Raw genomic sequence first — 25084 nt, 5'->3', positions numbered from 1 at the left:
GGGCAGTTGGTTACAAAGCTGCAGAAGCACTTGGAACACAAATAATTACCTCTGGTTTATCTAAATCCATATTTTTCTCTAGCTAAGTTTTTTTTTTTTGTCCCAGCTTGCTCAACAGTTGCATTTACATTTAAAGGTACTGTTATTAATAGAGAAGACACTTTAAGTTTTCATTTAAAATTAAGAAAAAATTGAGACTCTATCCTAGAAATAGGGGTTCTCAGTTATGGCCCTGTTCTTTACAATGGAGTGGATTGTGAGCTTCAAATACTAACTCTATTTCATGCACTTGAGTTATTGCTCATTATATACTATAAAGAGTTGAGCCAGAAGCAGTTGCTGTTCTGCTCTAATTGCTTTATATTAAAACTGTGAAAGCCCAAAGCTTGGTGAGGCCAAAGCCTAGTTTATGGCAAAGACACTCAGCTTGGATGTGAAAGTGCAGTCAAGGGATAAATTTACTCGGGGTAGGCAGAAAATGAACATCCTCCCAACCCTTAAGCTTTTATTAATTGCCACTGCGTTTGCCCGTTCTGTGCCCCCAGTGTGGATTAGCTGGCCGAGCTCCATCCATCCTTTATATCAATGAAGATAAGGATGTGTCAGACCCTAGGAATGAGAACATGCTGTTTGGCTCTTGGAGGCAATTTCCTTCTGAGGTCCAGCTCTCTCCAGATGGCATCTAATTGTTTCTTGAATGACCTCAGTGTCCAGTCTGCAGGAACCTGGTCTGAGAGGCCATTTCACATATTTATTAGCCCAGGGATGAGAACCTATTACATAAAGCCCCCATTCACACTCTCAAAAGAGCTTTTTGTACAGAAGAGATGGTGAAACTGATGGATTGTTTCCTGTGACAACCAGTCTCCAGTTGAATTCTTATTTTTCCCAGGCCCAGGTGGGTGGTTTTTGAGGAGTCTGTGTGGTCCTGAAGAGTCCATTATGGCCCAGTTTCCTCCCATTTGTCTCCTCGTGGTCTTTACTGTAAAGAGCCTGTATGGAACAAGGCTGCATCCTCTTATCTCCAAGTATGCAGAGCATTCAAGGATAGCTCACACAGAGCTCCGGTAGTAGGAGTTGGGAATCACTGTATTCTGGGAGTCTCTTCCCATTTGGGAACCCATAGGTCACAGTCGAGGGGGTGAGGTGCTTCTGAGGGCTGCTGAGGGAACCAGCCCTAATTCAGCTGCAGGGATGGCAAGGCCGGTTCATACAATGAGGACCATAACCCTGTGTGGCGAGTCACATCTCATGCCTCAGTGTTCTTAACTATTTGAGGGAGGATCTTCTTGCAAATATGATGAATGAGAACCCTGTGACTAGAAATATGCATGCATACTTACTGTGCATCCTACTTCCAGGGGGTCTGTGGACCTAAACTGAGGATCCCTGTACTATCCCCAAACATTCACTGGCCCTATCCTGTTCAGGCATTGTGCTGGGCTTTGGAGTGACAACAGTGAATAAGCCATGGTCTCCAAGGCCAACAGACAAGGACGCAGACCATATTAATGCGTGCTTCAATAACTGCTGCTGGAAAATAGGGTTGGAGCTTGGGCTCCTCACTGGGCTAAATAGAGCAATAGCAGTGGATAAAGGAAGCTCATGGGGCCGGCCACTCAGACTGAAAAGCAGGGCTCTGAGGCTCCTTCCAGGTCATGTCAACCTGAGGAGTACATAAGGAGCAAACTTGGGAAGATCTGAATATAATTTGGGGATGATGCAAATTCCCTTTCCTTTGACCGAGATTAAAGTTATAAGAGTTACCCTCCCAGGTAATCAGTTATAGCTAGTGAAGTCCACCTGGCCTTAGTAGGCACTGTCTCCTACAGTACCTCTGAATTAGGTTGAGCCTTTGGAAATATCCTCCAGACACTTATGGTGGTGCTGTTGCCTGCATAAGCAGGGTGGAGTGAGCCATTCATTAGTGTTTTCCCTTAGCCTGGGAGGGGAACTGGGTGTAGGAGCAAAACTGACACCTACATTCAGTGGCACAGAACATTCCAACTCCATGAATCCCTTTCCCTAGAGGCAAACTCAGGTCTGCTTTAGCCTTGAAAACTCAAAGACAATTCAGTTCTTTCATGGCATAGCCTTGGCATAGGCTGTCAAACACCATTAATTTCCACCCATCACTGAAACATGAGTGCACGGCCCTATTATTAATGGGTGTGTATTCTACATGTTTTCATGTAACATAAGTTTATGTTGGCTTCTTTTTAGTGTTTCTCAGATATAGAGATCACATCTTATGCCTGTGAACTCTGGTGGAGCCCAACACAGTGTATTATATCTCCATCTCAAGTTTTACCTAATCTCTCACTGATAAGATGAACCTGTAAACTCTTGAACCAATCATGTGAGCTAAGGAGCTCCCCACTGGGAAGGGCAGGGCAAGGTGGATGACTGTTCTGAAGAAGGAAAACAACTGCACAATAAGTCCTTGTGTGTCCTCTCAGCATATTGGCTGCATTCCCTCAGATGAGCTTCTCCTGGTGGGCACCAGGCCATAGGCTTCCCTAGCTTAGAATCTTAAAGCCTGTGATCCAAGGGGAAAAAGGGAGCTCCCCCTGCTCTTTTTGAAATCCCAGGGAAGGACTCTGGTCTAACTTAGGTCACATTTCCACTCCTGGACTTTTTAGTGTTCAGTATTTGGATTGGCTGACACATTCATTAAAAGGGCGAATATACATGTCACAGGGTAAAGCCTATGACATCATAACCACTATCTGCTATTTACGCAATTTTTCCCCGGGGTTTTCAGGATTGGAAATATATTAGGCTATATTTCTACTTCTGTCTGTGTACATAGGGTACATATGTGAAATGTCAGCACATGAATACTAGGTTTTACTTCCTTTTTGATCTTTCCAAGTCCCATACTCATCTTTCTCTAGCTTATCTCCCTCCTGGTTTATTTACGTGCTAGAGACCCATTGCCTCCCAGTCTGTCAGCTCTACACTGTTACAGAAGTAATAGGGGTGCAGGGCAGAGGGGCTATGGATTCCCCTTATCCTTTGGCTTTGGAGAAGTCCCTGCAGCGGTTGTCACAAGTAGCCCAACTCTGAGGCTGGGGTGGTGGTCCTGGAGGTTGGTCTGGGCGGGTTCCTGCTGCTCTCCTGGAAACTCTCCTTTCCTCCCCCCTGTCCTCCCACCACTCTGGGTACACACTGCAAAGCCAGGGATTGTATTGTCCTTTGAACCACTGACAGAAGGAACCCATTGTCCCCACCCTGGGCACCAGTGGTGTTGACTTTCTACGTCACTTCTGTAGCTAGCATTGTGCTTGGCAGCTGATTGCCTTAGGAAATGAAGAAACTGGCTGGTAATCAATACAGTCCTTTCCAAGCACCACACCCTCTGAGTTGGCCCTTTCCTGTAGAGAGCTGGGCCCAGCTGTGGGCTCCATATACGACAGAGGTGGTGGTCCCTTCACCTCCAGTCATCACCTGTGCTATGGGGCTCAGCTGCCTCCCGGCTCTTCTCAGGTTCTGGCCTCAGCATCCATCTGGACATGTCCTGCCCTTTCCCATCAGTAAGGAATGGACTAGAATCTCTGATGAGGGATATTCAGATGAGACATGCTGTCCTGTTGCCAAGAGTGTCCGCCACTCCATTGGAAGAAGGGCGTTGTTGCAGCAGCCACAGTTCCACCCTTTGGATTTGCACAAGATAAGGTGCTCCAGGCAACCAGGTGGTGTCCCTGCTTCCATTATCACACTTGACAGGTTCAGCCATTCTGATTCGTAGTTGTTTTAATTATTAACTCTGAGAACTGTCTAATCTCATATGTGAAATGGAGGTAATAACATGTGTCTCCTAGTGTGTTAAATACGCACTGTGGTCAGAATTCCCTGTGTGAGTGCTGGCTCTTGGGGCCTTGCACATGGGGCTCTGAGAGGTGGAAGGATGTCTGTGGCTGCAGCAGTCTTCTGGGGATGCGTCCCTACAGCCTGACACTGGGGAGGGGTTGCTGCGAACCAAACGTAGCTCTTCTGCATTTAGTGGTAATATTAAGTATGGTGTGCAGACAAGGCCCTTCCACCTGGGTGAAGCTGGGCAAAGGGGTCCCCTCCTCTCACAGGTGTCACAACCACTCTAGCAGCAGAAAGGAAAGTGGCACCACCTGCCCCCAGGCTTGCTGCCTCTCCTTTTTCCCAACCTCAGCCCTGCCAAGGCCTGCCTGCACCCAGGGTAGCCAGGGGGCTTTACCTGTTCGTTCAGGTCCCTGAGGACCAGGGGTTCGCCTTACTTCTTTCTCCACTAGAAAGAAGATCAAGTAACACCATCAGCAGTCACATTTTTAGGAGCCACTGAAAGTCTTCCTGAATCAGTGTGGATTTTTAGATCACATGACTCTGAAAATTGGGTAAAAGCCGTAGACCCCCTCACCTCAATGAGCAGATGCTCGCTCAACAGTTTGCATGTGATTTCTGTTGGCTCATGGAAGCCCCATCCACCCCCAGGTTAAGAACTCCTCATGGACTGATTCACATAGCTCTTTGGACAGGATGCAAAATTATCCAGTATGTCATTTTGATATGCGCATGATCAGTTTTCCCATGAAAACATATTTTCCCACTGAAATATTTCATTCAGGTGGCTGGAATTTGCTTGCAAACAGAGAAGGGATTAATAGGATCATTTGTGTTTTATTTAGGCCGGCTTTCAAGGCTGTGTTGAGTAGGGTTAGTCCTGACTTCACCACTCACCTGGTGCTGACCCCACCCTGCACCCCAGGGTTCCTGCCTTAAGCATTCCTTCATGCCTGCTTCATCCACTCAGACATTTGGTAACCTTTCTAGGTGGGAGATGGGCGTGGAGGCATTGGAAGAATGCACTGTAACTCTAGCAATTCCTGCCACTAGAGGCTGGAGAGGAAGAGGTATGGGCAGAAGGCAGAATCTGGCAGTGTGCAGAAAGTCTAGAGAGGGTAGCTGGGCAGAGCAGGGATAGCATCCTGGGGCCATGCCAGGCATCATCCTAATTCCAGACATGGTTGGCATCAGAGTATCCAGTGAAATCTAGAGGAGCCAGGTAACGGCGTGGTCCTCTGGGAACTCTGGACTTACGTGGTTTAGGCCTGGCGCAAAGGCCTGGAGGGCGAGGCAGGGCGTGGGGGGTAAGGGCGGAGGAGCATCCGGCAGGGCATCCAGGCAGCACACAGGCTGAAACCCTGCTCTGCAGCCAACTTGATGTGAGGAAATGGGGAAAGGAGGGAACGCAGACCCTGTAGGGGGGCCCGGGATCTACAGTCAGACTGGCTGGGACAGGGGTAGCTGAGACTCGGTAGTCGTAGGTGGACCCAGGTGTTCCCCTGGGTGGGAGCCAAGTGGGCCGACGCTGCAGACACACAGGATGCCTGTCAAAACAAGCCAGTCCCCAGATGACAAAGACGCTATCTGAGACATCTGAGCAAGTGTGATTAAAAAAGTATGTGCAATTTTAATATGAGTTCTTAAAATTGAAAGGATGCAAATATTTTAAGGCTGAAAAAATTCTTAAACTCCTTGTTGTTCCCTGGCTTTCAAGGTTCAAGAGTCACCGCAGTGCCACCTGGCCCATTGGCGGCTCAGGGCAGAGTAGTTCACTCTTCCTGTGGGGCCTGACGTTTGGGTGAGATTGGGCATGTATACTGCAGGAGGAAGGAGTTGAGGGGAGGGGACTCATTCCTTCCTTTGAAGGGGAAGGGAAGCTCACCTTTGCTGAGTGCCCACTGTGAGCGGGGTGCCAGACTCTTTATGAGTGATCTTACTTGAGCTTCATAAAAGCCTGGTTAAGTTGGAGGAGGAAACTGAGGCTTAGAGAGGTTAAGAAATTTCCTAAGGTCACCCAGCTTACTAGACTTGACCCACCCAGGCTCTCCCTCTACCCAGCTACCTCCCAGTGTTACCTCTGAGACATGTGACTATGTGTCTCCCACCTCAGTTTTGGAAGGTATCATTGTGCAGAAGTGCTCATGAGCTGGAGCCAGTAGCAGTGCAGAAGGGAGGCAGCATAGCTGGGCCTGGCTTACCAGAAGTGGAAGAAAGGGGAAAGAAAAGTATACACCAAAGAAAACCTAGGAGCTGCTGTGACTGGAGAAACCAGTGCATGCTCTGAGTGTGAAGCTGAGTGCAGAATGGCAGGAAGCTGGGAGGTGGCTGGCAGATCACTGTGACGAATAGAACTCCCAGGGGTATAGAGGGGCTTCAGGGGACACAGAAATCCCCTGTAATTATACATAAAACATTGCCTTTTGTTCTGGGAGGAGGGGTCCATGGTTCTCAGATTCTCAAAGAAGGCTGAGACTGTCACAAAGCCTGAGTTTGCTGTTTAAGAGGTTAGAATTATGCCCCATGCATGTTCTTTTAATTTTGCCTTAATGCTAAAAACAAAAAATTGAGTTTGTATAATATGGGAATTCTGGGATATCAGGTAATAGGTGGTGGTGGTGGAGGGATGTGTGGGATGGAATTATATGTGATAGTGCAAGAAAGCAAAGTCAGGGCCAGATGCTCACCTAATTTTGCCTCACATGATCAGTTATTCAATTTTAATAGCGATTTAGAGAAACAGAAATTTGTGGGGGACATAGGGCACAGTAGAGAAAAGTCTATGCATAGTGTCCTGAGTCTCTTTGTTTCTGTGCTAGGCAGGTCGGTCCTCCTTCCGGGCAGAGACCATGTAACAGCGACACTCTTTCATCCCCTTGAGAAATCTGGCCCACCGGCAGGCAGAGCTGTGCACAGCAAACACGCTGGTCTACAGCTATGTACAAAGTAGTCCTGAGAGCTCAGCCTTCCTTGCCCTCCACCCACCCAGTCTAGTGTACATTCCCTTTTGGAGCAAGAAACAAATAGCCTTTGCATAGAGGAAAATGTGTTGAACTGCTTTTGGCTGCTTTCAGAACTGCTGAGCCTGGCCTTACGCAGGGCTGCCTTCTGCCCTGACAGCCTCTCCTTCAGCAGTGTTTGTCGGCAGTTCTCCACCAGCCCTGTTGCTTTCCTGTGATGGGCAGGGGTGCTCTGAGATGCTTGAGCTCCTCTCCCACCACCTCACTGCCTGCTTTACTGTTCTCAGAATCACAGCACAGACCGGGTCCCTGGAAGCTTTGGGGAGCAGGAGTGCTGATAAACGTGCCCCTTTCCTGGCCCAGGGCTTCTCAGGCACGTGCTTGCCACTCTTGAAGGAGCTGAGCCTGCAGATGGTCACCTTGGATATTTAGGGTTGGGCCAGTTGCGGTTAGCATTCCCTGCTTCCTAGGGCACCAGGAGAAGTGGAGTTGGTAGCATCAGCCTTACCCCCTAGCTCACTAAATCTGTATGTTCACCAACAACCCAGTTGCTGGGTTTACTCGAGGCAAAAAGGGAGGAAGGGTCCACCTTCCGGGAGGCAAAGTCTCAGTAGTGCCATGAGAAGTCCGGCTGTTTTGACCACAGAGACTGTTTTTCACCCCTTGACTGACGTTGGGACTGTGTCCCTGTGGGCGGGGACAAGCCAGGCCTTGCAGCCTTGGACCTGCACCCCAGTGCAGTCTGCCGCTGCTGTGGGTGGAGTCCCTGTCACAGGGCTGCTTGGCAGCTCAGCCATGTGAGGCTGCATGCCTGCTTCTGGCTGGCTTTGGGGAGGGAGTGGGGCGTACTGACAGCACTGTTTTCCTGGTTGCCCTGAAACAGAGAAAGCAGATCCTGGGTAGGCATGTCTTTCTCCCCACAGACCTTTCCCTCGTGCCATGTCCCAGGTGGACCCAGGTGGACGTTCCCAGGTGGACCCTCTCTCTGAGCCTGATCTTCTAGAGGGCACTGTGGCACTTAGGGGAGGGACTCTGAGCATTCTCAGCCTCTGTCAGTCAGAGGGCTGCTGCCGACAGGAAGCACATGTCTGTGGACTGTGGCTGGCAGTCAGCTTCTGTTTCCATGGTTACTAAATAGGGCAGGTTAGTGTTAGGGCTGCCTGAGCAAAGAGTCACTGAGGGCCACACTGGTGCAGGGGCTCCCCTCCTGCCTGCTTTAACACTTCTCCCAGATGGGCTGGGCAACATTTGATCTGAGATCATAGGGATTTCCTTGAAGGGTCCACCTGGCTGCCCAGCTCTGGCTTCATTCACAGGTGTTGTCCTTGATGCAGAGCAAGAGTGTCCCAGGAGGCCTGAGAGGGCGTGTGAGAGCACAGTTTTACAGGATTTCTGCTGCCTGCTCCCCACCACCCACCATCAGTCCTGGGGTTGCATTGCAGACACCGAGCCCTGTCCCCAGAAGAGCATGGTGTTAGGACCAGTCAAATTTGTGCAGACACTGAACCCTGTCTCCAGAAGGGCATGGTGTTTAGAACACCCTGAATCCAGATTTGACTGGTCCTAAATCACATGGACCAAATCACCAGAGTGACCCCCTGCCCCAGGTTATGTAACAGGTTTAATTACAAGGCATTTAAAAATCTTTTATTTGTGTCTCCACGTGATCAGATACCAGGTTCTGCAGTCACGGGCTGGAGTCCCTGGTCCTTTGTTCTCTGCCAAGTGCCATGCTGCCCTTCGGGTCCTTTCTTTCTTTGTAACTAGAATAGAATATTCATTGTGGAGCAAACTGGGGGAATTGATCAAGGTGGATGGAAGACATTTAAAAGCATAGCAAGTCAGTGATGGACACTTTGCGAATTTATGCAATTATCATCTTCAGTTGCAATAACAAACACCTTGTTTCATTCTCTCTCCTTGGCCATTTTGGGAGAAAATTGATTAAAACCTTTGAGTGTTGCTTTAGAAATTATTTTGGGTATGGAAGAAAAAAAATAAAAACTTTCAGAAACAGTTACCTAATAACATTAGCCCATTCTTTATCCTGACAGAACCAATTCTTTGGGCGTCTTGGAGACATTTCTTAGAGTAAAGAAGGAAAGCCCCAGGGGACATGAGCTGTGATTCTACAGTGGGTCTTCTGTTTTGCTTTTGCGCTGGCCCTAGAGCACTTGACTACATAATTCTGTGTCATTTTTGTGTCTGAGTTACTTGCATATTTTCTCTCGAGACTGCACTTCACTCATACTTTCTGAATTTAGGGGCTTTGGCTGACTAATGTCAGAATTTCTGTGCAGAATTTAAGGAGCTGCTTCCCTTCATTTCCCAGGTCTGGGAGGGTGTTTTTAGCCTGTTGGGGAGTTTCTTAGCCGGACAGAGCTGGTTGTTTCCTGCCCAGGGTGAAAACTGGGCCGCTTACCTGGTGGCTATTGGCCTGATGGTGAGTCATCCCCACAAAACTGCTGGGCCTGGGTCCTGGCCGCTCATCTGCACTTACCCTTTGGACTCCATCCAACAGAAATGAGGGCAGAGACCATGCTTCCCAGTGGGTAATACATGGAACTTGGAGGGCAGTATGGACCCTCCAACGACATTTGCTAAGACTGCTGCAGCTCAGAAACCCCATGAGTTCTACCACCCTCGGCTTCCTTCCAGGTTTGCGGTGGACTTCCCAGGTCCCAGGAGCCCCAAGGGACTGCACATCTGACCTCCAGGATCTGGAGGAAAAGGAGTGAGGGAGGAACCGGTTAAGAGAGCAGAAAGGAAGTCAGTCCTCCCCTTATTGTTCTGTGGTGACAGACCCTTTGCAGCAACTTCCCCACGTTCTGCGTGTTTATTAGGCTCAGCCTCTACCCCACTGGCAGTGTGAGCTCTCTCTCCACAGCCTTCGTTCAAGCACAGAAGCTGCTCCCCAGGGATTGAACAAACAGTTTTCTATTTTTACAGGCCGACTTGACCTAGTCCAAAGGCCGAGGCCTCCTGAGGATTTGACACTAATCCTGCTGGATATTTCTCATACCTCCCTCATGCCTCATCTGGTGTTGTTCCTTTCTGGACTGAATAGGTTCTGTTTCTTTCTCATTACAAGTTTCTGCCTGCTTGAAGTTTTAGAAAACTTCAGGACACATTCCATTTTTTAGTGTCAAAGCCACAGAAAGTTAATATTTGGAATAGTAGGAAAGGAAGAGCTACAGGCAGGAACCTGGGTTTGATTTAAAATTAAAAAAAAAAAAGAGTCATTGAGCATCCACTCCAACTGGAAAAGCAATCGCTTTCCCCTAAAGGTGTTAGCAGCTCTCTGTAAGGGGAAAGGCCTCTTAGCGCAGGAGGATTGCCTGACTGCATTGGACGTGAGGTCCGAGCCCTGGATCTGGGTTAAGCAGAGTGGCACTAAAGTTCAGATGGTAATTAAAGTGAAGTACGTAGAGTGAAGGAGGGGAGTGAGACAAACAGCTGGGTCAGAAGAGGCTGTGTGTTCCCCCATCCTCCCAACAGACTGCATGGCCAGGTGGGGAGGACATGGGGCACTCTGGGTGTTTGCTGACAGACTTGCTAATTAAACACCAAAAGGCAATATTGCTTTGCCAATAGTGATGGCTGTGCCAGCATTATCAGCTGCAAACTGGCTGCCAGGAGCATCCTAATTAAAAATAAATAGTTCTGGGGGCAGGCTAGGAGGGTGCAGACAGGGGTCCTACCCAGGGTTCTCAGGACTTCCGGGATTGCTCTGAAGGGAAAGCCACACCCTGATTGCCTTTAGGTCCTGCTCTCAAAAGAGCCTCTGTCTCATCACAAGGTAGTGTGATAGGTGCGCCCTTAGCCCCTAGGTGCTGGGGTGGCAAGCAGACAAAGCCCCTAGGAGCAGATTGCCTGGTGCCTTCAAGCCCTGGGAATCAAAGGCTGCCCGAGGGGGATGATGATTTCTGCCGGGTCTCTACATGGAGAGGACAGCTAAAACCCAAAGCCTCTTCTAACAGAGGTTAGAATTTCATCAGAAAGCAAGTCTGGTCACATGAGAATTTCTGGCACTGTGTGCATGGCAGGCTGGACACCAGCCTGCCAGAATTGAGCGAGTGGATTGTATTGGCTTCAGCGGAGGGAGAAGTCCCAGCCTGGCCTGGGAGCAGGAGCCGCCTCACTCCCCTGCCGCAGGACCAGGACTGTGGGCAGGGGCAGCACAGCTGCTGCGGGGGACCGGGGCTCTAACGTCCCAAACCCCCCTTCCCTTAACCCCAGAGAAGGTGTGTGGTCCAGGGACCCAAGACTGAAAGATGCCTAAGGAATGCAATGCTTTTCACACCCTCTCGGCAGCCCTGTGCTGCTTCTACCACCGCAAGTCTTTCCTGGGAGTCAAGGTAGGTGTGCTTTTGAGATAAGGTAATCTAAAATTCTTTTGTGGGCCTTGAAAGCATTAGTTTTCTATGAGGTGCTAGAAAAAGTTTGCAGCCTGCTGGCTGTGGAAACAGAGGCACTTTCTTTGACTTGGATGGATCTTTATAAGCCTCTAAGTGAGTGGTGTGTCTGCCCTGGAAGCAGAATCCATCCCCACACAAGGGAGCTCCTTGCCTGTGTTTGGGGATCAAGCTCTGTTTTCCAGGGCATTTCCAGTCTCCTTGGGCTGAAATTTCTGCCAAAGTAATTCACTATTTTCCCTCTTCCTCTCTTTGTCTCTATCTGTCCTCCCTCTTTCATAATGACCGTGAAGTGGCTGAGCCTCTCTCTGCTGAACCCTCTGGCCCGTTACATCCATAATGTGTGTAATGTACAGAAACCACCAAATAGCTCCTTCCAAGTCACAGCTGGTTTCTAAAATATTTCAGTATTCAGAACAGTCTTAACTGCTCCCATTTTTAACCTTTGTTACAAGACGCCAATGCCAAAGGTTTTGTGTAATATGTCAATATGCTACTATTTTGATGAAAATATTCAAAGAACCTCATTTGACTTATTCAAGATGAGGCTGTGTTCTATGTTGCCCACCTGTGACAACACCAAGAATTAAGATTAATATAGGCTCTCATTGATATTGGGGTTTGTCTACTTTGGAAAATATCCTGTCAGCCTCAGCCTGCCTGTGAACCTCATTTTTTCATGGGAAATAGTCTCAATGCTCTCAAGAAATTCTTCCCACCCTGCTGGCTCAGCCCCCTCTCCTGAGGTGCGGATTTCCTCAGTGCCAGTGAAAAAGCCACAACAGGCTATGAAGTATTGCTTCTTCCTCCTCAATAATGCTTAAAAAAACCCAGGAAAATCTATTAAAGGGAGAAAGACCCCTTTGTAGAAAAATATACAATGAGGTGAGGATAGACTTTTGCTTTCACTGCCCTGTGGGAATGTTCAGAGTACCTTTTCTAACCATTTGGCAAAGTTCATTTTTGTCTCTTTGTCACAGAATTTGGAGGAGGGGGAGTAGTAGTGAGTCACCAGTTAAAGGTGTCCCCTCCCTAATTTAGGATCCCCTTTCTGTCCTAGAGCCCAGTGGGGGAATATGTGAACCATGTGATTTCTGGCCTAAATATGGATCTTTCTAGCATCAGGCAGATGAAGTCACTCCATTAACAATATTTTTAACCTGTCAAAGATAGACTGGAGGTCCCAGAGGGAACCATGCGCTTCAGGATTGGCAGTAGATTTTCATTCTAAAAGCAGTCCTTCCATAGGCCACCTCTGCTAATTCAGAAAAGCACAGCTCAGCACTTGGTATGTGAGAAAACAGCCCATAAATATCTGGGTCTGAGTGATAAGCCTGTGTGGATACCCCTGTTCCTCCGCAGTTACATCCTCCACGGCCCGCACAGCACTCTGTGGGGTTAGTCTGAACCAGCTGCCCCTCAGCTCACCCCCCACTACTCCATCTCCCCACCAAGGTTGCCTTTGGTGGCTGACTACTGGTAGAAGTACCCTCCTTTCCTCCTGGGCTTCCTATCCCACCACCAGTTTTTTTGTGACTTCATCATAGCACAGAGAGAAGGCCTGACCTGCTCACTCTGCAGAAACCCAAGCCTTCAGACCCAACTTAGGGTTTCCCACTGACCCTGAAGATGTGTTTCCCTGTCTTGTTTTGCTGAGATAGTTACCTGAGAAAGAAAATCTGCCTGTGCTTAAATCCCTCATCCAGCCAGTGTTGCCCCAGTGATAATGCTGCACCGCTTTATTGACTCCCACTTTAATTAGGGGTTTCAGGTCTTGCCTCTTATAATTAGTTTCGGATGCAATTAGCATTTCAAAATTAAATTGGGATTGATCGCCTGATAGCCAAGCGGAAATAAAGCTCCAGTTCTTGACCATGTATGCCTCTTCCCTCGGTATGAATTTCTCATACCCAAAATAACACTGCGGTAGCCATGGTAACTTTCCATTTGGTCTAATCCATATCATCTCTGGAGAAAGTAGAATGTTATTAATAGTGTTTGTTGTATGGGAAGAAAACTAAAAATATAAAAGCTCCTTCGTTACATAGGAGACCAATCAAACTGGTGCTTTCAGGGAAAAAGAGCTCATGTGCAGAGATTTTACAGAATTCAGAATATATTTAGGGGCCTCATGGACTTGTATACAAAGGCCCTGGAAAGGAATTAAATAGCGGTCCCAGAATGGAGAGAGGATCATGGCTCTCCAATCACTGCTGGCCCTCATGAGCAGAGGCCAGAGATGTAGAGGTCATGACTTTAACATCCCACCAGGTTCATAAAAGCACACTGGATCATGGGTGAGAAAAGGAAAGGCTATTTTGCTTATACCCAATGGAAAAGAGTTTGGAATGAAGAAATTCCAGATCTATAACCTCAGTGAAGCGCATTCAAGTTTGAAAGTCCTTGAATGTCGGATGCAGTAGCCCCATCCCTGTGCAAGCACTCTGTTGGGGGTTGGGGGTAGGTAACAACTGAGGTCTGGGTCCTGCCTTTGAAGGACTTAACCACCACAGCGTTAGGTCATGGTGTCATGTTCCATTTGCAAAGGCTTTCCAATGCCCAAGTCTCTTCACAAGTCGTCTCACTGGAGTCACAAAACAAGCTCTCTGCATCAGGCAGTGCAGTAGTTTACCCAGTTCCACAGGGGAGAAACTGAGACTTAGAGACCACTGACCAGACCATTTTGTGGGGAAGCTGGAGTAGAAGTCAGGTTTTCTGGCCTTAAGAGCATGATCCTTTCTATAAAACCATATTAAGACCATTGAAATCTGGAACAAAGTGATCTTGTATACATTAATGCTTCAGCTTACAGTTCAGTTGGGAAAGAATAGTGTGAACTTCAATTTTCAGGAGAGACTTCAGGGAGGCTGCAGAACTAGTCTCTGGAGAACAGGTAACTCTCCTGCAGGCAGAACCGCCTTTAGGTCCTAGTGAACTGTAGGAGGAGTTTGGCGACGAGCACAATAGATTCCATTTCTGGAACTGGCAATGGGAACAAATCCCTACTCTTTCTGGTGCCTCGTGTTTCTGATTTTTTCTTGTGTGTGGGTAGGGGGCAAAGGAGCTGAAACTTGCTGCTGAGGACAGTCAGGGTGGCTTTGTCGGGTAGCCCCCGGGGAACCCGGGACGAGACTTACCTGGCATGTGCAGAGCAGCCTCCTTTCGGAAAGGGCCTATGCAGAGGGGTCAGAGCATAGAGCCGTGGGCTAATAAAGTCTCCACTGACCAGTCACTAAGTCCGGGGGCAGTGATCTGCTCAAGAACAAGTCCTGGCTGGAAGGCAGCCAATTTCAAGCGTATGCTTCCCACACGTAGATTTGACTCCTCACAGCCATGAAGTGGTCTGTGGTGGGAAGAGCTTAAATGGTACTATTACTGTTGTTGACTTTTGTTTTTCTTTAAATTATTTCACTTGTACCCTGAAAATACTTGGAGCATCTCTGAATGCACATGACAGCTTGAGGTATACAGTCTGCCCATCCCTGGAGGTGGAGCTCCTGGAACTTGTCTTCACTAGAAACCACCTTCCTATGTCGGGACAAGTGTGGAAGAGTGCAGGCCCCACCTGTCTTCCCTGTTGCTGTCCCTTGTCTGTCCACCACTGTGACATCGTGGGTGGTGGTGCCCTGTCCTGGTGGTGACAGCGGCCTGAGTTGCCTTGTTGGTGGGGCTGAGGCACCCTTAGCACAAGCTGTGCAAGGTGGGAAAAGCCTTTCCCAAGTGGCGCAGCCCCTCCTTGTGGGGGCTGCTAGTTGTTCATGTCTTCCTCCTGCCCTCCAAAAAAAGCCTAGCACAGCTTTTTCAAAGAGACCTAAATGCATTCATTGGCATCAGGGAGCTTCAGGGGTCTGGCTTCAGCATTAGGGAAGAATGTGCCTGACGGGGCTGGGTCCCAGCACACCCCTCCTGATAGACCCCAGAGCTTGGAGCCTGGCCCAGGCCTTGTTTTTGTTGGAGAGACGTGGATGGGAAGCAGAGACAGGACTGGGATCCTGGGAAAGTTCTGTTAGCAGGTCCAGCACCTCCAGGACTGTAGAGAAGGGCCCATGCTAAGCACTGGGGCAGACACTGGAGAGCCGGGGCACTCTGGCCAGAGGTCTTCCTGCACCACCATGTGAGGTCAGCAGGGCACAGCCCACCCAGGCCTCTGTGGCTGCATTTAAAGATGTCAGAAACAGCTCTGGGCCTTTTAGCTGATGCTTATTTGGGCATATCCAGGATGGCAGAGGAGACATGGGCTGCTGGGAGAGGGAAGGGGAGGGGAGCCTCATGGGGTCACTGTCCTCACCTGATTTCCTGCGTCCACGGCTACTGCTGGAGTCTGGCTCTGGCCATGAGAATGTCACAGCTTATTTCTCTGGCTTATGAAAGAGCTATGATCAATCTGTTTGTATGAAGAGCAGCTCTTCCCAGGGTCCTCTAATACAGGTGTACTTTCACAAAAGCAGTTACACATAAAGAACCAACAAGCTGGAATCCTGGATTCTTGGTGGCATAGGCTTGAGGGACCAAAGCGTCAGCCTCCCACTCAGAGTTCATTGCCCACCCGCCTGCCCATGCCCAGCATGGGTACTGAGGGCCTCTGGGTGCTGGGGGGACAGAGTGAACGGTCCTGCCCTGGGAGCAATTCTGTGTCTCAAGACCATGCAAGTAGCTCCCTCTGAGGTGCGAGATAGGTGCAGAAGCAGGGAGAACACACAGCCTGCAGTGACTGGCAGAGGTTTAATCCAGCCCCGGGGCAGGGATCTTCCTGGAGGAGGTAACACTGAGCAGCTGCTCAAGGAGCAGTGGGGAGAGGTGTTCCTTCGCATCCTGGCCTTGCTCCTGAAGCCCAGCAGTGGAAGGAGATGGGAGTAGATAAGGCCTGTGTGTTTGGAGGGGGCGGGTGAGGTTTGGGGTTGGACACTTGTGTGTAGGATGATTCTGAGGAGCATAGCCAGCGTCCCCCCTAACTTACGCCGGTATCCTTGGGGCCTCCCATCAGCCCAGTCTGTCCTTGCTCAGTTCACTCCAATCTTCCTCCCTCCACCTTCTCTTTAAGCCCTTTTTTAACATTCATAATAAGATCTTGCTTTTTACTTCACAGCAGCAGTTAAGACCTTCAGGCACAGTTCCATCCCCACCCTGCCCCCACGAGCTGCAGCTGTGCCCACAGCCGTGTCCATGGTCCTTGCTTCCTTCCTCCAGCCTCTGGGGATGAAGTGTCCCTCTCCCTGCCACCTGCCCGTAACCACCCCCTCCTCAACGACTCCTCTCCATTGGTCTCTCCGCAGGGACCTCAGTCTGTCCCTCTTTCCTGTGCTCTCCTCCTAGCTTATAAACGCACTCCAGCCCTTCCCATCTACCAGGAATCTCATTTCCACGTCTTCCTTCCTGTTCCCTGTCTTCCTCCACCCAGAAGCTCATGAACACCTTCTCCACTTCCTCACGCCCCACGGGCCCTCAGCCACTTCGTCCAGCCAGCGGCCTTGGCAGGTCCGACGTTGCGTGCTGTTCTGTTCTGATGGTGTCGGGACTCTGCTGCGCTTGGCAAGGGGGCCGCCCCTTCCTGAAAGTCCGCCTGTCAGCCTCTAGGACGCTGCTCTGCTGCTTCTCCTGGATCCTTCCTGACTGGTCCTGCCTATTGTATGGACTGAATGTTTGTGTCCCCCAAGACTTCACGTTGAAATCTAACCCTGAATGTGAAGTGGGCTCTGGGAGGTGATGGGTCGTGATGGTAGAACCCTCGTGGATGGGATCAGTGCCCTTGTAAGAGAGCCCAGAGAGCACTCTTGCACCTGTGGCAGTGCGAGGACGCAGTATGCAGAGGGCTGTCCATGAGCCAGGAAGCAGGCCTTCACCAGACCATGCATCTGCCGGCACCCTGGTCTTGGACTTCCCAACCTTTAGAAGTGTGAAAAAAAAATGTTGTTTAAGGCACCGGTCTATGATATTTTTCTCATAGCAGTCCAGACACTGTCTTCAGTTTCTCTTTCTAGCCTGCCTCTTAAAAGCCAGGCTTAACATGCCCCTTACACCCCACCTCTTAGGTGGCAGTTGACATAGGGTGCCCCTCAATAGTGAGCATTCTTGAGCTGTCTCCAGCCTGCTATTCCTCACAGTGCCTGGATCTCTCCGCCTGGTGAGCCACTCCACCCAGATGGCCCGCATCACCTCGGTCTGTAAATCTTCCTGAGCAAACCTGTGCCCCTCTTGTGCTTCTATATTGGGAGCTGGTGGCTGTCCTCTTCCAGAATGTCCATGTTCCCCCCATTCATCTTTCATGTCTAATTAATTATAAGTCTTTGTGATTTCTCTCCTAAACAATCCTCTCATTTCCTGCTTCCTTCCTCTCTCTGCCACTAGTACTGCACTAACTCAGGCCTCATCATCTCTTGCTTAGAATCCTAACTGGTCATCCTGCCCTAGGTCTTCATAGGAGACGATTTCATCCTTACCCTTCTATTTGACATTTTAGAGATGGGGAGTATACTGTGCCCTTAAAGCAACACATTTCCACATTTGAACAACCTTGATTGCTAGAAGGTCCCTCTTCACATTGAGTCAAAATCTGTGCACTACAGTGGCCACCTTGCTCTGCAGTCAATTGGGCATAATAGCCCTTCAGGGGTATTTCTCCCCTTTATATTGTAAGCATGTCTATTCTGAGGCCATATTAGTTGGTGTGTGAGTGACAACTAGAAATAAAACAGGAGAGATTCTGGATTAGTTGCCTTAGGGAGTTGAACCAAGAATATCTGACCTGTCCTATTGGGACAGTACCACCCTGAGCCTTCAGATACTTCAACATGGTCTTTGTGTTTCCTTTAAGTCTTTTCTATATACAGACTAAACATTTCCAGTTCCTTATATACTTTGGGAGATTTGGACTCTAGTTTTCAGTCAGTCCCTTGCTTGTTAAGTCTGAGCAAATCCTGAAAATTCAAGGCCTTGGTCATATTTTTCTCTTGGGAGATACAAATATTCTTGCTCCCTGTTTAACCCCAGGGACATTGTGCTGATTCATGTGATCTGAGTTCTATTGTTTTGGGTGTCTTGTCCCTCTAAGTCCAGCTGCTGTTTGCTGTTTCCTGTTTCTGCCATGACTTCTAGCATGGTATTAGTGTTTTTAAAAAGTTTCTATTAAATGAGATAAGTGGATGTCAAGCAAGGGCTTTGAGCTCCTCTAAGAAGAATATACCTTTAAAGTGGTGTGTGAGTTGTAGGTTGGAAGTGGTAGAGTTGATGCTTGGCCAAAGCCCATCTTGTGATAAATCATTAGGTTTTACTGAGAACCTACTATGTACTTACCCCTGACACATGATGCGCTTTGTCCCAAAGCTGATTTCTGAGACAGTTGTTAGTCACAATAGAATTTGGAAAGTCATTTATTCCACACCCCATGCCAGAAGGCTTTCTGATCATTGGGTTTTCCTCTGTGTGTTTGGCATATCTCATCTTTCCTTCTAATTACAACTCCCAGTGTCTTTCAATCACAGTGTATTTCATTTACTCATTAGTGCCTCATTCATTCAAGGTGAATTAAGGAGAGTATTTGAATTAAGTCAATTTTGGTTTTCTGATACTCTTATATTTTAGTGAACAGCTGTGTTCTACCAAATCACTCATAATTTAAGATGTTGAATTAACAAGGTTGAATCACCAATAGTTGAGATATATGGTTTAGCTCTTCTTGCATTCAGCTCGTGTTCAAACCCTTATCTTGAGGTCTGCCTTAGGCTGGGCGGTCTGTTTTTTCATTCTCCATAGACGTTAACAAAGCACTACTATTACTGAATGGGAACTCACTGCCAGACCCAGTGATTCATCTTTCACTTGTGTTGTCTCATTCAGCCTGTGTGCCAGCCTGGCGAGAGAAAGAAGTATTATCAGGAGTCACTTGAGGATATGGCTAAAGGGAGCAGAACAGTTTACAGGAGGCAGTCCACAGAACTGGTACTCAGCTTTCATTTGAAGCCCTTTATTTCACTAGCCCAATAGATGATTAAGAACAGTCAGTGGCCTTCTGCCTTCCTCCTAAGTGTGGCACATCCGATTTCTCACTGGGAGGAACTGAAGTACAGGGCTGCCTCCTGGGGACAATGTGGTTTGCTCCTTGGCAAGCTGTTCCGTGAAGTCATCCTCTAAATTTGATGTAGAGAGAAAGGTGCCTGCTGCAGCTTTCAGCAGGGTGAGATGGTAACAAATGGCCTCTTGAAGATCTCATCACGTTTCAGTTCATCTATTACCGGGGAAAGGTGAGACCCCCTTGGAGCTGAGCACTGAGGGATCCCATATAATGCTTTGTCGAGAGGATAAGGGGCATGTGGGGCAGGGAGGAGGGAAAGGAGGTCTTAACTTAAGGAGTGTGCTGAGCACATTGGGTGACCTCTGTGGGGGACAGAAGCCACATATCTTGGTGTGGGACATGCTGCATTCTGCCAAACTTAGATTCCTTCCTGCAGTTTTCAGACCAAAATCAGTCTCCTTAAGTGAAAGTTTTCAGTCCCTCAGTGTTCCATCAAAATAAAGCTGCATCAAAAGCAAAAACAGGATGGGAAGGCATGGAGGAGACTACCAGGAGGCTGGTTGGCTAAAAGGCAGCAGGAACGTAGCATCTGAGGTGCTGTGGCTCTGATCAGGATGAATCTAATGTGATGAGCTTGACATGGAGGATTAGTTACTGCTGCCTGCTTAGATGGTGCACTGCTTCAAGTCTCCCGTCTGCAGAAATTAAAACTGAATTAGACGTTTCCATTCACACACACAGAAAGCAGACTTTTAATGAGGATGTCTCAGAACCTTGATAAGCAAGAAATTCACAGCTATTCTCTTCATAGTTTCTGAGCCTCGTTTAATAAGCATTTGATAAGGTTTGATAGTAATTAAAACGAAATTTCTTGGATTCAGGCTCTTGAGGGGGGTTTGATGTCACTCTCCTGTCTGCATTAGGGCCTGATTGCTCCTGTATCATCACTTGCCTGTGAAAAGAAAAATCACATATAGTAAAAAAAGTGAAGCATCTTGAATTAACAGCAAATTGCAAATCAGTTTTTAGTGGCACTGGTGTGATAATCTGATGTAAAGTGTGATACATTACATAGGTCTAATTATAAAATGGTAAAATGTCTTCAATACCCATCTGCAGAATCCTTGCTGACGATGTGACTCTTTCCAGGATTTGGAAAACAAATTTATATCGCCAAGTTACTTAAACATTAACATCAAATAAATTGAAGTGTTTCAGAATGCTAGAACCTAACAGAGATTTTATGAAATCTCTTTGCTATTGATTCCTCTTTCAGAAGGGGCCAGAAGCCCTTGCTGACCTCAGATAAGAGAGAACTCTGATAACTGCAGGAAAACTGCATGTGGTTGATGGCTACACATTCTCTCCCAGCATGTTGTCACCTCAGAGAGGCTGTAACCCTTGTCAGGCGCTGGAGTCTTTCTTACCCACATCTGCATTTAGCGGAGGAGGCCAAGGGGCCGCTGCAGGTACAGTGAGTCCTTGAGTTTAATCAGAGGCACAGCTTTCAGTGACTATCAAGCTCCTTATTTAAAACTGACTTCCAGATTATTTCTGCAGAACTTTAGCCAAGAGGGTGAAGTCATTGCAAGCACAGTGTTCCACGATTATCAAGCTCCTGATCTAATATTGACTTTCTGATTATTTCTGCAGAACTTTGGCCCAGAGGGTGAAGTATGTGTGGGTTAGGAAGCTGCCTACCAAGGCTGCTTCACTGAGTTTTAATGCGAGGAGTGAAAGGAGGAGGCTCAGAACAAGGGGCCCAGGTGGGACCAGAGGTCCCCATTTGTCAAGAGCCCAACACGTAAAGGCAGTGAGGCCCAGGGAACACACTCAGAGCCTCTTTCCTGTTAGCTCAACAAGTATCTTGTGTGAATTAGAACAAGGCATCATTTCCTCAAGATGCTTTATTGCCACCTGCAAGGCAGCTATTGTAATCACCATATATATTTTCCATGGCTGTGCATGAAGGGCATCTCCTTAGATGTATTGTCATTGTGATGAACATGTCCTGGAGCCAATGGCCAGGCCACCACATGACTACCCACTGGGCTGGGCCAGGCTAAAGTGCCTAATTGTACAGGCTACCATTTGCTTTTGTCTACCAAATAAAAGATGGAAAATTTGAATTTGACATTTTTTCTCTTTGGACTTCTATTTACAAAGTTAATTGATTACTTAAGTAAAGGTTTTGGCTTTAATCACAGTTATTAGTATTAGAAACTATTTTTCTAGCCTAACACCCTAATGGGAAATATTGGATTGGTAAATTCAAGCCTTTTGTCATTTACCTGTTAATTATAATAAAATATTTTCAGGCAAGCTGTAAAGCCAGCGAGTGTCAATAAAAGGTGACGCAGAACACAAAATAGGAGCTGTTTATTTCAAGGCCTTAGGATTGCCACAAATGCAATGCCCTCTCCTAATATTACCTCAGATAAAAATATCCAATAAGGACTTGTACTAACAGTCGTTTGAAAGTTGTAGAGAACTGGATTTTTATTTTTTAGACCATGGGCAGGCTTAAAAGTGGCAGAAGTAATTGGGATTTATTCATTCTGTGGGTTCATGTCAATTTATGCAGGTTTTCAATGGTAAAAATGCCAATTGGATCTCTGTAAGCCCTTGATATACTTTGGAATTTGGTAATAAATTGGTCCACTGCTTGGAATTCAGCACAAGGCAGGGATTCAAACAGCTGACTTTCTGAAATCTCCAAAGAATCTCATTTTTAGGTGGATTTACTTGGAAGATGATCCTAGACTTAGCGACCTCAGTAAGGCTTCAGAATGCTTTGTGTAGTAGTCACTGGAAGTGGGCTTCTTGCCAGTGGGGTAGCCCAGTCCCTTGGCATGCTTATGATTTTCACAGGGGGTTGTGATGACGCAGCCCTCACGTCCTCGCGGGTCTTGCCAGAGGCCAGTGGGTCTGGGAATGAGGCTCTGTCCCTCTGAACTGTGCTGCCCCAGTGCAGGCTGCCTGGTGGCGAGTGATGGCACGGCCCCAGGGGTTCCCCCCAGCTCCTCTGAGGGCGCAGGCTCCACTCAGAAATCAGGCCGATCTTACATGATGAGCCAGAAGGCCAGTAAGACTTATAATTTTGTTTGTGATCATAATTTCTGGATGAGATTTCTAAAAAAATCTGACCTGTGGGGTTGCTCGGTACAGCTTGATGAAAGACCTGGATGGTCCTTGGCCTCTCCCTCGGCTGAATAAACCACCCGCAGCAGGAGAAAAGCAGCTTCCGTGAGAGCTGAGCCGGTGGCAGCGTTCTGGGTGCTGCGCCCGACACTCGGGACTGGAATGGAAGAGCTCAGAAGCTTGCTCCCTCCCTCCTCTTTCCCTCCCCTCCCTGCCTCTCCTTCTCTGTTCAAGTATACATTCCCTTCCTCCTTTCTTAATTTCAAACAAGTCATTGCCAGCTTGATCATAGAATGAATGACTAGAAAATCATCTCAGTTTTTAAAATTCAGCAAGAAATATATCCATGCCACAACGAGAAAGGGCCTTCTTACAGGCAGTCAGTGTTACCCTGCACAGATGGGACTGGTTAGAGCTACTCAACACCCAAGAACTATTCACCTTGAACTGAAATAAACAAAATGAACAACTATGCCTGAGTAAAAATTGGTTGTTCCAGCTTCTGGCTTTTTTATTACATCAGAACTAAATTCTCAAAGGCCAGATAGCTCTAAAACCTTCTGAGGGATTTTATAATTCTTTTTTTAAAAAGTTCTTTAGTGAAATAACTTTCAGTTTTGTGGCTAAGAATCATCTTTGTTTGAAGCAAGCACTGACTATGTGCCAGGCCAGGTGCTGGGTGCTTTACTGTCCCAAGTCAGGTAGTCCTGTGAAGTGGGAACTGTCAGCCCCTATGTACACACACAAACTACTAGAGAGTTGGCCAGGGTCACTTGTCCTTGCCAGCCTCCAAACTGTCCTTTTCTCCCCATCCAGTAACAAGAAGCAGCCACATGGAGGGCACGAAGGCAAGCTTGGCTCCAGTCACTGAGTGTTCACTAGGCACCCACTATGTGCCAGACACCAAGCTAGGCTCTGGAGGTCATAAGACGTGGCTACTGCCCACAAAAAACTCATCCCTGGTGGGCCACCTTGCCTCCTGCCTAGAGCCTGGTGGTAGGTTCCTGCCCCTTAGATGAAATCAAACTGATTTAGTATGGCCCTTGAGGCCCCGGCCTGCAGCATCTGATTCCCCTCTGTCCTCTCCCCATTGTCCAGCCTGGGCTGCAGCCGGGCTGCACAGCTACTGCCTCTGGAGGTGTCACACCGTCTGCCAGACTGAAAGAGGCATGGAGGAGGGCCATAAGGGACAGGGCATTCAGGGAGCCGCGGAAGGTCCCTGTGACCCAGGATCTGCGTCAGTGCAAGTTAGGAAGGAAGCTCAGGGCTGGATGGAGAAGGGCACTGCCTGCCTTAGGAAGGCTTTAGTTTTTATTTGTAGGTGACTGTGAGCCCTTCAGAGCATAACTAGTGTTCCTCAGGCCTTACCAACCTGTGGACCCAAGTAAGTCGTAAAAACTTAATACCCCAAATTTGCTGATTCATAGGCCCCACTACATAATGGCAGGACCCTGGCCCATCTCCCCAACAGATTAAGCCTCTGTCAGTTATTTCCGGGGGTTCACAAGGCTCTTTCACATAGGCCTCCACAGCCCTCTTGTGATCTAGTCCTCCTAGTGAATTCCGTCTGGCTTCCCTGTATGTGGGGTCAGCGTATGGCCGGGTTGGCAGTTCAGCTCACTGGGGTTGCAAGGAATGCATTCAAAGCTGGGGGATTTGAGGGGATAAGGGAGGGTGGGGGTCTCTGTCCCCCATGGACCAGGTCTAAGCCCTGGGAGAGTGGAAATGAGGCATAAGAAACCCATCAGGTTTTTTGTGAGAAGGGCTAGAAGAGACTCTGGATTTAGTAGGGACACCCCTCAACTAAGGTCTCTGAGCCAGGAGGGATGTGGTAAGTCTGTGGCCTTGGAGGTGGCAGGGTTTAAGACCAGAGATAGAGAGGTAGGGAAATGGTTAGGAGACTATTGCAGAGTTTAGGGAGAATAGAACAGAGTAAACCTCAGTGGGGCTTTGAATGGATGTTGGTAAGAGGTAGAGTCAGGAATTTCTTGATCAATGGAAGCCAATTCTAAGAATTCTAGTTGAGTAACCAGGGCAGAGTTGGTGCCAGTGATGGGGAGATGGGGGGAAGAGCAGGCCTTGCAGGGGAGATGAGTTCTGTGATCCATACTGATACCCAAGCCCGGAAGTGGATTCTGGGAAGTACCCTGCCGTGACACCACCTTCGGGGCTGGAGATGGGGACTGGGCATCTTGAGCGTACTTGAGACCCAGCCCAGTCCAGTCCTACCTGCTCACTGCAGCCAGACTGATCTGTCCAAAAGCATCTTTTGTTTGTACATGTTGCCTTCCTGTGCAAAGATTTTCAGTGACTCTCACTCCCTGGAGCATGAAGGTCTAAGCCCTCAGCTTCCAGTGTCTGACTTCCCTGAGTTTGTTCCCTGCCTTCCTGGACGAGGACTCCTTGTACAGGTGCTCAGAGGACTGGTGCTAACTAGCTTAGGTCACAACGGGAGTTTACTCATTGATGTGGTCAGCGGAGGTTTAGGGATGTGTATGCCCCAGGACATACGACATCCCTGCTCCTCCTTGCATGCTGATTTCATTCTCTCATCCCCATCTGATCCATGTGGTAGGTTAGTATGAGGTGCAGCAGCCTCCATACTTCCAGTCTCATGACATTTTCACCAGAGTTGGGGGAGTGCCTTTCCCACCCAGTTCCACTTAGAAAAATCCCAAGAACTCTGACTGGGCCAGCTTGCATCAGCGGCCCCTCAGCTGGGTCAGCCAGCAACGGCTGGGAAG

At 48.3% G+C, this 25084-nt stretch overlaps 1 protein-coding gene across 5 annotated transcripts in view; it reads left to right on the top strand.

The window, feature by feature from the left end:
* The window catches only part of BCAR3 (BCAR3 adaptor protein, NSP family member), a 112681-nt gene that overhangs the window by 45880 nt on the left and 41717 nt on the right, over positions 1-25084 (top strand). The window contains exon 1 of one of the 5 annotated variants that reach the window (XM_073234307.1): positions 10894-11134. The exons of 3 other annotated variants lie outside the window; for them this stretch is intronic. In XM_073234307.1, coding sequence (XP_073090408.1) covers positions 11051-11134 — 84 coding nt within the window. In that variant the 5' untranslated portion in view covers positions 10894-11050. Of the gene's footprint in view, positions 1-10893; positions 11135-25084 lie in introns of those variants that run through there. One more of the 5 variants, XM_073234308.1, reaches the window with a different exon arrangement.

Source organism: Manis javanica, chromosome 4, assembly GCF_040802235.1.
Source record: "Manis javanica isolate MJ-LG chromosome 4, MJ_LKY, whole genome shotgun sequence".
NCBI lineage: Eukaryota > Metazoa > Chordata > Mammalia > Pholidota > Manidae > Manis > Manis javanica.
This window is presented reverse-complemented; position numbering and strand designations above follow the sequence as displayed.